The sequence below is a fragment of the Peromyscus californicus genome, unplaced genomic scaffold (assembly GCF_007827085.1).
Source record: "Peromyscus californicus insignis strain IS unplaced genomic scaffold, ASM782708v3 Scaffold_4__1_contigs__length_199733344, whole genome shotgun sequence".
Classification (NCBI taxonomy): domain Eukaryota; kingdom Metazoa; phylum Chordata; class Mammalia; order Rodentia; family Cricetidae; genus Peromyscus; species Peromyscus californicus.
In genome coordinates, this window is record NW_026294562.1 from 152,289,989 (window position 1) to 152,303,708 (window position 13,720).

General features: G+C 46.0%; 1 protein-coding gene across 6 annotated transcripts in view; it reads right to left on the bottom strand.

Moving 5' to 3' along the window:
- Prmt3 (protein arginine methyltransferase 3) overlaps nucleotides 1-11,112 on the bottom strand; it is an 80,073-nt gene extending 68,961 nt beyond the window's left edge. The window contains exons 1-7 of one of the 6 annotated variants that reach the window (XM_052762562.1): nucleotides 10,885-11,025; nucleotides 10,667-10,793; nucleotides 9,385-9,467; nucleotides 8,645-8,694; nucleotides 7,748-7,850; nucleotides 4,422-4,581; nucleotides 3,301-3,442 (exon numbers count right to left, since the gene is read on the bottom strand). In XM_052762562.1, the coding sequence (XP_052618522.1) occupies nucleotides 3,301-3,442; nucleotides 4,422-4,581; nucleotides 7,748-7,850; nucleotides 8,645-8,694; nucleotides 9,385-9,467; nucleotides 10,667-10,793; nucleotides 10,885-10,909 (690 nt within the window). In that variant the 5' untranslated portion in view covers nucleotides 10,910-11,025. Of the gene's footprint in view, nucleotides 1-3,300; nucleotides 3,443-4,421; nucleotides 4,582-7,747; nucleotides 8,695-9,384; nucleotides 9,468-9,608; nucleotides 9,722-10,666; nucleotides 10,794-10,884 lie in introns of those variants that run through there. The other 5 variants (XM_052762561.1, XM_052762563.1, XM_052762565.1 and 2 more) reach the window with 5 other exon arrangements.
- Between the last annotated feature and the right edge of the window lie 2,608 nt (nucleotides 11,113-13,720).

Consider the following 13,720-nt stretch of genomic DNA (forward strand, 5'->3'; position numbering starts at 1 on the left):
AACCAAATCTGTCCTGAGCCCACTCGACCTTGTTATCTTTCCCTAAATAATATACACCACAGTGACCTGTCTTCTCATTTCCCCACAAAATAAACAGGAAATTTACATCACAAAGACAATTCCTCCAAAATCCCTCGAACAGACCTATTTCAAAATTAATTTTCTCTTTTTGTTGGGGGGAAGAGGGACAGTCCACTTGGTCCAATTAGTGCTGGGTGTGGGGCAAATTGGGGAGGGGGGGAAAGGGTGGGTAGGATTATGCTTTTTTCAAGAATAAAGAAAACATAAAAATAAAATGCCCCTTTAAATGCACACCGTTTGTACATTTTCTGCTGACACAACAGAACTAACTCAAAGTGTGCATCAGTCACAGGGGCAGCAGCTTGCAAGGCTCTTGCCCATCACCCTGCCTCTCCACACTCCAACTAAATCCACAGCATCCCAGCTGCTGTCCTAACCGCACTGCTACCTGGCTATGTTCCTCCAGTGGTCTCTCCCATCATCTGCCCTGTTCCTAAGCTCATCACACACAGCCTCGGCTCAATAACTGATGTTTTGCTAAAAAAAAAAGCCCACAATCCTGAATAAGAAAGCTACTAAAGAACTCCCCTTAAAAACTGCTTCCAAACCAGGATGGCAGTGTAGGCCTGTGACCCTGCAGCATGTGGCAGTGGGGGCTGAAAGGTCAAGAGTTCAAGGTCATCCTTGGCTACAGAGTCTCAGGCCAGCCTAAGCTACAGGAGACCCTGTCTCAAACAAACAAAACAACAAAGAAAATCCTCAAAATAGAACAAAAGTTCTGAAGACTTACTCTAACAAAAGACTAACAAGAGTACAGAATAAAACTTGGAAGGCGTCTTTCTCATCAACCAGATGCAAAGGACAAAATCAGAGCTCTGATACACAGGAGGCTGTGTGGAGGTGACCGGAGCTCAGCTCCATCCCTCTAAACAAACCACTGCAGCTGAGCCTCAGGCAGAGAAGCCACGGAGACAATTTTACATCCACACACAACCCATCAAGGTGCCCTGGCATAGGAAGGGAACACAAAGCCCAAGTCAGCTGCAGGTGCGAGGAGACAACATAATAAGCACCCACACTTCACTATCTCAACAGCATGTGACAGAACACCTGCATACCCAGACAGCTACTGCCACAGCAAACACAGGCAGACTGGGGTGCAGCTGAGATCTGCATTACAGTCAACAGCCCTTCTTCAAAGGCCCAAAGTAGCAAGGGCTATCTAAAGTTCATTTAACCCACACCTCTGTCAACTCTGTCTTTAAACTTTGAACAACTACTCCATCCAAAGCCTAGAAATGAGATTGCAATTACGATAAAATGTCTGCGACCAAACAAGAAAACCCGCCAGTCAGTCTTTAAATGCCTTACACTAAGTGCTTCCACTCTGAAATGACTTGTCAGAATTAGGGAGGTTTTCCGTAGCAAGACACCATGGAACAGTTCAATTGTGTTGAGAGCTGTTCTGGTGAAAATCAGGAAATACAACCTGGTCCAGGGCATGCTACTCCTTAACTTAGCCAATATCAAACCCATCAACATCTCCAAGAGTAATTCTGTACCACAGGAAGTTAAACTGAGGCAGAGACAGCACCTAAGTGGTTCTCTAAAAGTAAAGAGCCTTCCAGCTGGAGTCTCCGTGTGCATCCAGGAGTCTGACACTAGTCACATGTCACAGTCTCTAATTGCTGACACGCAGGCGCATGAGTCCTAGGCAGAGCTCTGTCTTATGCAAAGCAGCCTTCTCTGATCACTGCAGTGGAAACACTTCCATCCACAGGACTTGCAGTGACCATGACCTGTCTGGAAAAGGCGACACAAGTTCCACACCAAAGACACAAAGGGCATGAAGCACTAAGTGGACAGATCTAAAACAACCAATTGCGCTTAGATGACAGCTTATCACCTTTACAGAAAATAGTCTACCCCGAATATGAAGCATGCTGTTTTGGGATATCTGACCACACTGTGCAACTTTAAGACTGTGTTAATAAAATTAACCTTGGATTGGGTCAGAGCCAGCAACTAGTTGACAAGAATTAGTCATAGAGAATACAGAGGACCCAAGGAGATGGACAGAAAAGACACAAGAAGGAGTAGGGAGAGACTTAGAGATGCACAGTCCTTTTTGGTCTGGAGAGAGGAGAGAGGTGCACTTGCTGGGTCTCTGGGGAAAAAAAAGGTCAGCTGGTCGCTGCTGCTGCTGCTACTGCTCCTCCTGCTCCTCCTCCTCCTCCTCCTCCTCCACTTCTTTGATCTATCAGGTTTTTAACCCCAATGTCTGACTCTTGAGTCTTTACTGGTAACAGAACAACTTAGATAAAAATAACAGCATGCCAATTTACTTTACATAAATTCACTCATTTGTAAGATATCTACTGTATGCAATGCTATGCCATCATTACCCAGGTGACATCAACTGATATACGGCATTAGTAATTGCATGACACCGCTTTAAAGTCCTTGGGTCAACTTTAAATAGAATAATCTGGAGGGAGGCTGTAGGAAGGATTTTTTATTGACTGATTTTAGGAAAAGAGAATGTAACATCTAAAATTCCTAGAGATCTAAAAATTTTACAATCCAAAATTTGTTCCATTTTATGCTAGTCAGGTAGATTCAGTTTTGCTGAGTTAAAACTTACTATTGTAATCTACAATATTGGATAAAATGTACTGTCAGTATATAAAGTTAGAAACTACTTCTATCTTATATGGACATTACCACTATGACTACTAAAACTGAAGAGATTCAAATACCAGGTCTGACCACATAAGGAAACATTTCTATATTATCAATGATTTTGTGAGTTATAAGTCAGTCACACCATGAATACTGTGAGAACTATTATAAATTTAAGATAATTACTTGCCCAAACCAAGTCAGCATTGCTATTTTAAAAACTAAAATTGTTTCTTTTCCATGTTAAAAACCAAACGTCATTTAATTCCTACTTCCCACAGTAGATATTCCTGGGAAGACCAGAACCACCAAGCAGGTTTTTTTTTTCCAATGTTCAATTTCAAGCAAAAAGGGGCTTCATAAAGAAAAGATGAATATTAACTTAAATAGGACTCACTGGGACTTTACACCTCTGTAATCTTTTCATCTGAGGAGCAGTTATCTAAGCACCAGAGGCGCGCGCACACACACACACACACACACACACACACACACACACACATACACACACACACACTCTCTCACTCACTCGGGTATTAAGGCCTGTTCTATATGGTTCTCCCTTGGAGGATCTGACGCACATGAACTCTGTCCAACCTTTAGCATTTCTTCATGTATCCCATAATGCCCGTAGGAGCTGAAGTAGACACCATCCTCATCCTCCTGCAGGTCTGCAACGGCAGTCGTGGAGGAGCAGGTTCTGACATCTACGTTCATCACAAAGTCTTGAGCAAATTGTCTGTAATCAATTTGAAATATACCCCTGAGACAGGTTTACTGGACCATGAGAAAAGGCAAGGCTGGAGGGGGAGGAGGGGGAGTGGGACAGTGTGCCCAGCATCTTAAATCCTTTACTAGCTGAAGCCCCAACAGCGCCCCCTGCTGGCTCTGAAGCAATATCTGAGTAACCTGTCAATACACTGAGCTCATTCAGGTGGTGACATCTTAGTGAGCTACAAACTACACAAGAGTGAGGAGGACAAAAGGGCAGAAGGTTGAGCTGGTGACGCTGACTACGTCCCCAAGCATGACAGTCACAAACAAGGACTAGGAACCTGAAGGGACTCTGCTCTCCCTGCCCCAGACATTCTGGCCAGTCATCAAATAGGAACTCAAGTACTAGTGACCAGCTTACAGATCCAGAAGGGAGAAGCTGGGAGGTGGACAAGCTATGGATGCACACATGAAGGCCTGTGCCCACCTCTAGACTAACAAGACCCCCCAAGAGATGCAGGACTCCTGGAGAATGCCAACTCGGCGAGGAAAAACTGCCCCGTCTATCTGGTTCTTTGGTTAAATTCTATACTACTGTCACATTTTGGTTTTTTAAAAACAACATTTCAACACTGTATTTTCCCAATACCTAAATATAATAATAATAATAATAATAATAATTCTTCCATTTCTGAAAAACTAGGATATGATAATCAAAGAGGTGAAACCAACTAGAAACAAACAAACAAAAGACTTGAAAGGCAGGAAATATTAAAAACATATTCAAGAGGAAATTAGAACAGTCACACATGCAAAGTAATTATGAGGTATGTACAAGTACATAAAAATGCAATGCTACAGTGATCTATATTCACACGCCATGAAACGCTGCGTGTCTTTAATGCTCCTAAAGTAAGTATATGCATTGAGTGTCTAGCATCCCAAGTATTCTTGCAGGTAACTACCCTACATCTAAAGCAGCATTTGGTTGGACTGGGAGTTACTTCATCTTCTGCAGATCCTCGCGCGCCCGAGCCAATGCAGCCTCAGCAGACAGCGCCCGCGCCTCCATGTGCTTCAATTTCTCCACAATGGATGTACTTTCACTGAGTCCATTGGGGTATGAGAAGGGAGTCGACACTGGCTCATAAAGATCTTCTACATCTAAAAGGTAAACGGACATCATTATCAGGCCACCTCACAGCAGCACAGTGGGGACAAACAGGCCTAAGTGCCTACCATGGTCAAGTGAGAAAAATGATTAAAAGCAGTTTTCACATCCTTGTCATCCAAGCTCTCTGATTTGACCTCATGGAGTATGATAGTCTGCTTTTCATTAGCTAGCTAAACTGAACATGTGTATGCATGGATACACTGAACCAAACACAGGCGGGAGACTCCAGTGTTCACCAGTAAGCTTTCAAGTGTGCACACATTACGTCACATCTCACTCTCAATCTGAAATGCAAACAGTTATTCCTACTTCAGACACAGAGAAAATAAATTTCTAAAAAGCTTAGTGACCACTCAAAGGTCATACAGTTATTCATTGGAGAAGAGAAAACTCAACACCTGCCTTACCAGCCCAGGTTCTTGACCCTAACAAAGCCACCTCTCAGCCTGTGTCCTTAGCCTCAGTACGGCAGATAGCACATGCAGACACAGGTAATCCTGCTGGGTGCAACAAGAATTAGCCTGGAGGGCAGTGTGTGAAGGAAAACATGCCAATACCAAAGGGCAAACACAAAATCTCACTCAGAAGTGCATTTAAAACACAGCCTACTGAGGCAGAGGAGAGAGTTGAGTCACCATGTGCTAGGACTGTAAGATTTCACTTCAGATGAATACATTCAGGACATCTCACCCATGTGACTACAGCTGAAGCCTTGGTGTACCTGTGAAATGTGCCAACACAGCACAGCTTAAGTGTTCCCATTATACATAAAAATGGTGGGTACAATGCTGGATGCTAATTTGCTTGACTGCAACAGCCATTTCATAACGTCTATGTTCACAGGATCACAACTGTGCATCCCTGAAGGTGACACTCAATCACACCTTCATCAAATGAGGAAGCTAGGTCATTCTTTAAGGATGGAGTACAGATAAGGAATGCTATATATCCAAATCCTTCCCATCCCAGGCAAGACACTAATATTTTATTACTGATATTATGAAGCAACCAAAATCTTAGGCAAAAAAAAAAATCTTGTCTGGAAGTGGTGGTGCTGCCTTTAATCCCAGCACTCTGGAGGCAGAGGCAGGTGGATCTCAGTGAGTTCGAGGCCAGCCTGTTCTACAGAGTGAGTTCCAGGAGAGCCAGGGCTACACAAAGAAACCTTGTCTTGAAAAACCAAAGCAAAACAAACAAACAAAATCCTGATTTACTCTTAATTCCATCATTAACATCTAGTGTAGAAATAACCCTGTAGAGATGGAGCCAGTGAGTCTTAAGAACCCCAGAACCAGCAGGAGACTTCACTAACTTTTAGGTCTACCTATACCAACAAACACTGCTGACACTGTCCTCCATGCAGGACTGAGGACAGTACTCCACCCGACTCGGGGTTCTGCTGTGATACTTATGAAGACATTTCTTCAGTGTTGGGACCCAGCAGCTAAGCTAACCAGGACACACTGCTGCTCCAGGAGTCTAGAGCCCAAGCTGAACCCTCGCCCCCCTACACACACAATGCCGCATCACTGACCTCAATTCAGAGAACAGTCATCTCATGTGTTTGGAACACTCAGTCCCCAGGTAGTCATGTTCAGAAAGTTGTAGAACCTTTAGGAGGTAGAACTCACTACAGGAAGTGGGTTACTGGGAGAGGACAGTAAGCTTTTAAGTTTTATTTATTTGTATTTATGTGTATGTTTACCTGCTAGTCTGTATGCATATACACATGCAGGTGCTCACAGAAGCCTCCAGAAGAGGGTGTCATATCCCTTGGAACTGAAGTTATACTAGGTTGTAACCTGCCATGTGGATGCTGGGAACCAAAGGGGCAGTATATGATCTTAACTCCTGTGCCATCTCTCCAACCCCAACCTAAACCCCACATCCTATCCACTCTAGACTTTCTGATGTAGACCCAACGTGACCAGCTGCTTTCACAATGCCTTCCCTGCAGTGTGGAATGGTCCTCTTAATGGTCAGCCAGAATAAGCCCTTCCTCCTCCAATTGCATCTCTTGATCATCAACTACAAAACTAATACAAATCCTTACTTTGTATTCTATTTCCAAATTCAAGTTGTTTGGCAAACTTGGTTTTACTTCGGCTACAATAAAAAAAGCCATAATTTAACATTAATATGCAGCACCGTTCAGTGATGCTAATCTTATAAACTGGAGGGAAAGAGAAGCAGTAAACAGTGGCGGCCCTGGAAGGCGTGGCCCTACTGCATGAAGCACTGAGCTCTGTGGAGTGCAGAACTCTATAAAGTTCATAGGGATGCCTGTTCTCTTTAAGGATATATTGCTCCAAGTGTGGCTGCCCACAATTTTCTCGGCCACTCTCTTTTGAGGGGGCATTTAGTTTCTTTCCATATTCTGAAATAAGCTACAATGCTGCAATAAAAACTTCTGTGTGTGTCTATGTGGAAGGAGAGAGTAAATCAGTAACACAATGATCGGGAGGAAGAATGCAGTCTTGTTGAGGCTGGGAGTGCTTTGCCGTCAAACCCAGGATATGACAGACAAGCACTCCTTGGCTCAGCTACATCCCCAGACCTGTGAAAACTGACAGCCTGCTGAGGTCCTTTGAAATGAAGCCATTATCCATGGAGGGTGGATCTACAGTGGATGCCTAGAACTGAACCTTCTATGAACCATGTTTTCCTTATCATACTGCATATCCACCATAAAGTTTAGTCAATAAATAAGACACAGAAATAAATTAACAATTAATAACACATACAACAAGTAGAAAGTGTATGAATATAGTCTCCTGAAAGGATTCCTTGAACATGAGCACTGTGGTACTGCAATAGTCAATCCTGTATCTACAACTAAAGAGTGAGTGGCATACACAGTGTGGATACACTGAACAGAACCAGGAAGTGCAGGCCAGGAAGAGAGAGAGCAGGCTGGCACAGTATATGCCTCCCTGAACAGCAGCTAACTTAAAACTTCCAAACTGGTTACTTTAAGAATTATCCAGCTTAATCGACCAGGTAAAACAATGGAAAGGAGAAAAAAATCACTTGGGGGGCGGTGGTGGCAGGGATGGGGGTGACAATTAAGGTCCATTTTCACAAAGCACTTTGCTTTCATCTGGTGTAACAAATGGCCTGAGGCTGGCTAAAGTAGATAAAGAAGGTTCACCTTACCAAACTGAAGCAAAAGGTCATCTTCCAATACTGGCTTCAGGTACTCATCTTTCTCCCAAGGCACAGGGTTGTATATGGAATTCATGTATTCGACCGTAGGATTCTGGGTATGAAGTGAAAGCACACTGTATTCATTGCATGTAATGACAAAGCTCCCTAAAAAAGAGTGGGGAACTGAAGCAAAAAAAAAAAAACTCAATTCTGCACAAGACTGGTACATCTGTGTTTAGCAGTCACTGTAAATGGCTGGAGCGTATTCTTATATTGTCTGATGCAGGCAAAGTGACCCCAGCTCAAACATTCATTTAAATAGGTCAAAGAACAAAATATTTGAAAGAAAATTAAACAATGTAGGATGGAGAGATGGCTCAGAGGTTAAAAGCAGTGGCTGTTCTTGCAAAGGAGCTGGATTCAAATCCCAGCACCCACACGGTGGCTCACAGCCGTCTGTAACCCAAGTTCCGAAGAATCCAACGTCCTTCTCTTCTGGCTTCTGCAGGCACCAGGAATGCAGGCAAAACATTCATACACATAAAATAAAATAGAAATTTTAAAAAAGAGAATAAGCTGTGAAAAAATAAAACAAAAAAGGACATCCAAAGTACCTGGAATCAGACTAGAAATTACTTGATTTTACAGAAAAACCGAGTTTTCCTTTTACCTGACAACTGCTTTTTGCACAGTACTGACTCAATACAGTTGAACATGACAGCAGTAAGCAGGGGTCACCCCCACCTGGAGCTTCACCCCGCACTCTCCCCTCATGTCCACAATTCTCACAATATGAAAAACGCCAAATCTGAAACAACCGCTCATCGTCCATTAATAATCAGCCCAGGGGCATGGCAGCCTCTGTGAACTTCATAAATTCCTAAAAGTATTACATTTCCAACTTACCTTAAGTCTAATAAAATTTATTAGTTTAATGTATCCATAAAATTCAAGTCCTAAACAGGAGAAGAAAAAACAATTCACTGATTTTAATACAATGTGTTTGTTCTAACTGATACTAAATGCTCCTCCAATGAGATATTTCTGACCTCTAAAATATCACTTGTATTTGGAATTTTGTATTAAGAATTAGAAATTATAATTTTGATACTTGTAAATATCTTATCTGAGGAACAGCCATATTTACCAAGTTTTAAAGTGCTTTCCTTGCATTTTTTGTTTATTATTATAATGTATGATGTGGGGGTATGGTATGCGTGTCAGGGAGGGGGTAACAGGTGTACTGGCTGTCTTCCTCCACCTTTGTGTGAGTTCTAGGGAGAAAACTCAGGCTGTGAGACTTGTGTAGCTAAATGGGTAAGCCCACTTACATGACAAGCAAGAGGACGTGAGTTCGAATTCCCAGCACCACACAAAACACCAGGCAGAGTGGTGGCCTCTTATAATGTCAGTGCTTGGGAGGCAGAGACCAGGGATCATTCAAACAAGCTGGCTAGCCAGACCAGCCACGCTCAGGGTTCAAGTGAGAGACCCTGCCTCAATCCAGGAAGTGGAGCACAACTCAGGAAGTCACCTGACATCCACTTTGGGGAAGCACACACAAAGAATATGAAGGGTCTGGAAAATGGTAAAATTTGAGCCTAAACTTCCCAAGTAAAACTGTCTGTATTCTAAGAGATACTCACCATGTTTATGGACCATACTATCAATATTAAATTGATGCTCCAACTTACAGTGTGAAAATGTTTCCTCAGCGGATGTAAACAACCTGAAGAGACAAGCAACAGCCTCATGAGACAGTCTGCGGGGAAGTCAAAAAGCTGACCACCCTAAAACCTCCCAGAGGCTTCTGGGTGACACAGCTTTCTCTGATGCATTTTGTGTCTCTCAAGTCACAAAAGTTCCCTACTTGATTCTCTTTCTCCTCCCCGTGAACCGGCACAGCACATGCTTTTAGACACCCACAGCACACAGATGTCCAGCGGGCAGAGAATTCAAGTGACCTTGGATGTCCCACAGCACCTGCATTGCAAGGTGAAGAATCACACCTCTTTGTATGTAACCTCCAACACGGAAGGGCAGGAACGACAAGAATATACAGACGGACTCTGCACCCTTCTGTACGCCTAGCACACAGGTAACTCTCACCCTGTGTTTGCCAAGATAGGTCATTTGAATCGTCCTCACAACCTATCACAGGGCACACTGCACCACGGATGCTCGATAAATATGAGTGTGCAGTTATTCCTCCTCTCCAGTGAGGTGCCACCTAGGAACACTAGTATGTCACCAGTCTGCACCACGCCCCCGGATACTGGGAGCCCAGCAGCACTGATCAAACACCCCCTTTTCATGCCCACACACCCAAAGTCACTTTCTTGAAACTAAGATGCAGGATTTTAAGTGAAAAGAAGGTGTGTTCTGCGAATACAAAACGCAGCTTCGTGACCTTGAACAAGTTGGTGGTTCTGTAGCGTCCTTTCCCCTAAGTACAAAAGGCAGCAATTTCTCCCTCAATCATCATAGGATGGTAGAAACAGAAGCGCTCTTCCAGACTACACACTCTGAAAATCTGTTACCAAGTAAAACAGATTAAAACTACCCATACTGTGTCTTCACCATTTAAGACTAAAGTGTGGAGTTCTGGTTTTTTGGTTTGAGAGGGAGGTCTAGCTAGGTAGCTCAGGTTGGCCTGGGATTCGTGGCCATTCTCCTGCCTCAGCTTCCAGAGTGATGGTATGCCAGACCCGGTTTAGGATCTGGGTCGGGAAGCGGGGGTGGGGTGGTGTGTGTGTTGGGGGGGGGGGGGTGTTGACTAGGCTGCAGAGACAAACCCAGAGCGGCTTCCGCTCCGCCCCCCGGGCCACGTGAGCGGCCCCTGTCAATCAGCGGCCACGCGTGGACCACGGCCTCCGGCCCGCCACGTGCTCGCCAGCTCCACAGCGCGCTTCCCACGCGGGCACGAACCTGTCACAGAACAGGCAGGGCGTGTGCTGCCGGCCGTGCGCGGGCTCAGCGTCCTCGTCCTCCCAGCCGGCGTCGTCTCCGCTGTCCGACAGCTCCGGGGGCTCCGGCCCCAGCTCGGCGCCTTGGCCTGCGGGGCACACTGTCAGCACCGGGACCCGAGCCCGCCCGCCCGCCCTTGCCCCGCCGCCCACGCCCCGCCGCCCACGCCAGGGACCCACCGTTCCCCGCCTCCAGCGAACACATGGCCGCCGACCAAGCGCGCGGCCGCACAGCGCGGCACCGGAGCCGGGAGCGAGCGCGGGCGCGCGGTAGTCACGGAGCAACCTAGACGCCGGTCGTGCGCCGGCGGGAGAGCGCTTCCGGGTCACGTGGGCCGACCGGGTGGGGCGAGAAGCCGGGCACCTCTCCCGACCGCTGCAGCGTGGACGCATGCGCAACGGCAAGGGTGCGCGCGCGACTTGCCGCAGCGCCCTCTGGCGGCGGAGGCGGCTAGTGCAGGCTAGGCTCAGAACTCTAGGTCGCTATTACAGAAGGCTCAGGGGAACAACTTTCCTGATGGGTAGATGTGCACTGTTGAAGTCAAATGGAGCCAAACCCCACCCCCTACTAGGGGCGTTAAAGTGGGAAAGTGAGAACATAGGCTCTGCACAGAGTTTGAACCCTATTTCAACCTTAGTTAGGAGTCTAAGATCATGAGCAGGTATCCCTCCCTGCCTTCTCTCAGCCTCAGTTTCCTGGCTGGTAAAACATGATCGCGACTGCAGTAGCCTGAGGGCTATAGTAAGGGTTACATGGATTCATGTATATGAAACGTTTAGACATTAACTTGATCCCATACCATGGAAACAGGTGGACTGTTTGATACGCGCCAGCAAAGGAGGCTGTCTGCCCTGGCGAAGGGGTGATTCCCACTCCTCAGGCTGCCTCCTTTCTAATATTCCTAGTACCTAACCATGGGATTCCCTCAGACAGGTGGGCAGCAGTACTTCTGCATAGGTAATGCTTCCAAGCTGCAGTCTAAGGCTGAACTGTGCACAGGGCATGTTTGAGGACATGGCCAGCTAGGCCTGCATAATGCTCGCCATCAGCTCAGCTCAGCTCCCCACCATGCACACATGCTGATCTCTGAAGCTCTCCAGTGGGCGGTTCCTCCTAGTCGGCTCCACCACCAGGACTTTGCCCACATCGCCGCCATTTATATATTTTTTAGTATTTTTATTGAGAATTTCATACAATGTATTTTGATCATATTCCTCCCCCTCCTCCCCTTAACTCCTCTCAGATCTACCCACTCCGATGTCCCTCCCCTTCACCTTTGTATCCTTTGAAAAAAAATAACATGGGTTCCAGTTTCTGGAGTCCATATTCTCTGGGTGTGGGGACATTCACTGGAGTGGCCAACCTACCAGAGGCCACATCCTTAAAGAAAACTCCCTCTCCCTCACCCAAGGCTCCTCAGTTGGGAGCTCATGAATCCCCACCCCCACCCCACCCCTTGTTAGACTGCTGACTGGCTCGATCTTGTACAGGCAACCACAGCTGCTGAGTTTGAGTGCAGAGGTCCTATCATGTCCAGAAGACACCGTTTCTCTGCAGTCCTCCCTGGTGTGATTGGTCTTCCACCATCTCTAGAAACAGGCTGTGTTATTCCAGGCATAGCCTGTGTCTTTCTTACTGCCACCATCTATTTACTTATCTTCTCCATCTCCTCTCCCTCCCCTTCTCCTCTTTTCCTTCTTTCCCAAGGACCGTACTCCACGGTGACTCGCAGAAGAGGATGGAGCCCACCAAATGTTAACTTCTGAAGCACCCTGACATTCTAGGACATGGACAGAAATCTTGGCTTGTACACTGCTCACTAATTCATCACCAACTTGATAAGCATTTGCTGAAGAAATGAATGAATGTATGCCCTTTCTTTACCCGGGCCCATCCAACTTTCCTGGTATAACTTTTCTCTCCAGCAAGGCCCATTTTTCTCTGTTGAAGGAACCTGCTGAATCACAGTGATGCCCAGATGTTGTCAGTGACCACAATGCCAGTCTGGAGGTGACTGAGCCAGAAGCTTCTGTGAAGCTGACATTTCACCATGGTGCAGGCCTTGGGCATGGGCTAATTTTCTCTTCCAAACATGAACCTAGATCCTTCTAACATCACTCTACTGTTACAGAGATCTGAGTATGGACTCACTTGCTCCTTAATGTTTGATGTGCAGAAATGGTAGAGAGTAATTGGCCACGGAATCTGCTTGCTTTCAGAGCCTACAAGGCCCAGCACGTTCTTATGAGTACCCCCAAAGGCTGCTTCACTTCTGGGGGCTCAAGACTAATGAGATGGAAACACGTTCAGGCTCTTCCAAGCCCAGCCACAAGGGAACTCCACTGGCAGGAAGTAAACTTCTAATTTTGAGACAGGGTTGTACTCCAGTCCAGGCTGACCTTGAACCATGGTCCTCCTGCCTCAGCCTCCCTAGTGCTAGGATTACAGGCATGCATCCAGCGCTGTCTCCCTGTAACACACATTCCAAGATCTCGGTCTGCTCTAGAAGACTTAACATTGACAATGTGTACTGTCTTCCAAGAATGTACACCCACATACAGTAGGGGATGGTATTCACTCAGCAGTGTCCACCAGAACGTGAGGTGTAACTGGAACAATAGACTCAGTCACTGAAGTCAAGTGACTTGGTTCCCCAGCACAGAAGTTAAGTGGCGCCTTCTCCGTGATGGAACTGGCACCGTGTGCTCCTCTGGGCACTGACCCTTCCCACTCTGTTTTCCTTCCCCGCCTGTTTAAATTGTATCAGCTCAGACTGGAACATAGCTCAGTTGGTAAACTGCTTACCTAGCATGCATGAAGCCTTGGGTTCAATCCAGTGCTGCAGAAACTAGGCATGATGGGGTACACCTGTAACCCCAAAAAACTTGGGAGGTGGAGGCCGAAGTATCACAAGTTCAAGGTCATCCTGGAATATTTATTGAATTTGAGGCCAGCCTGGGCTACGCAAGACCCTGTCACAAAACAAAACAATAGAAAAGAACATCACACTGAGTC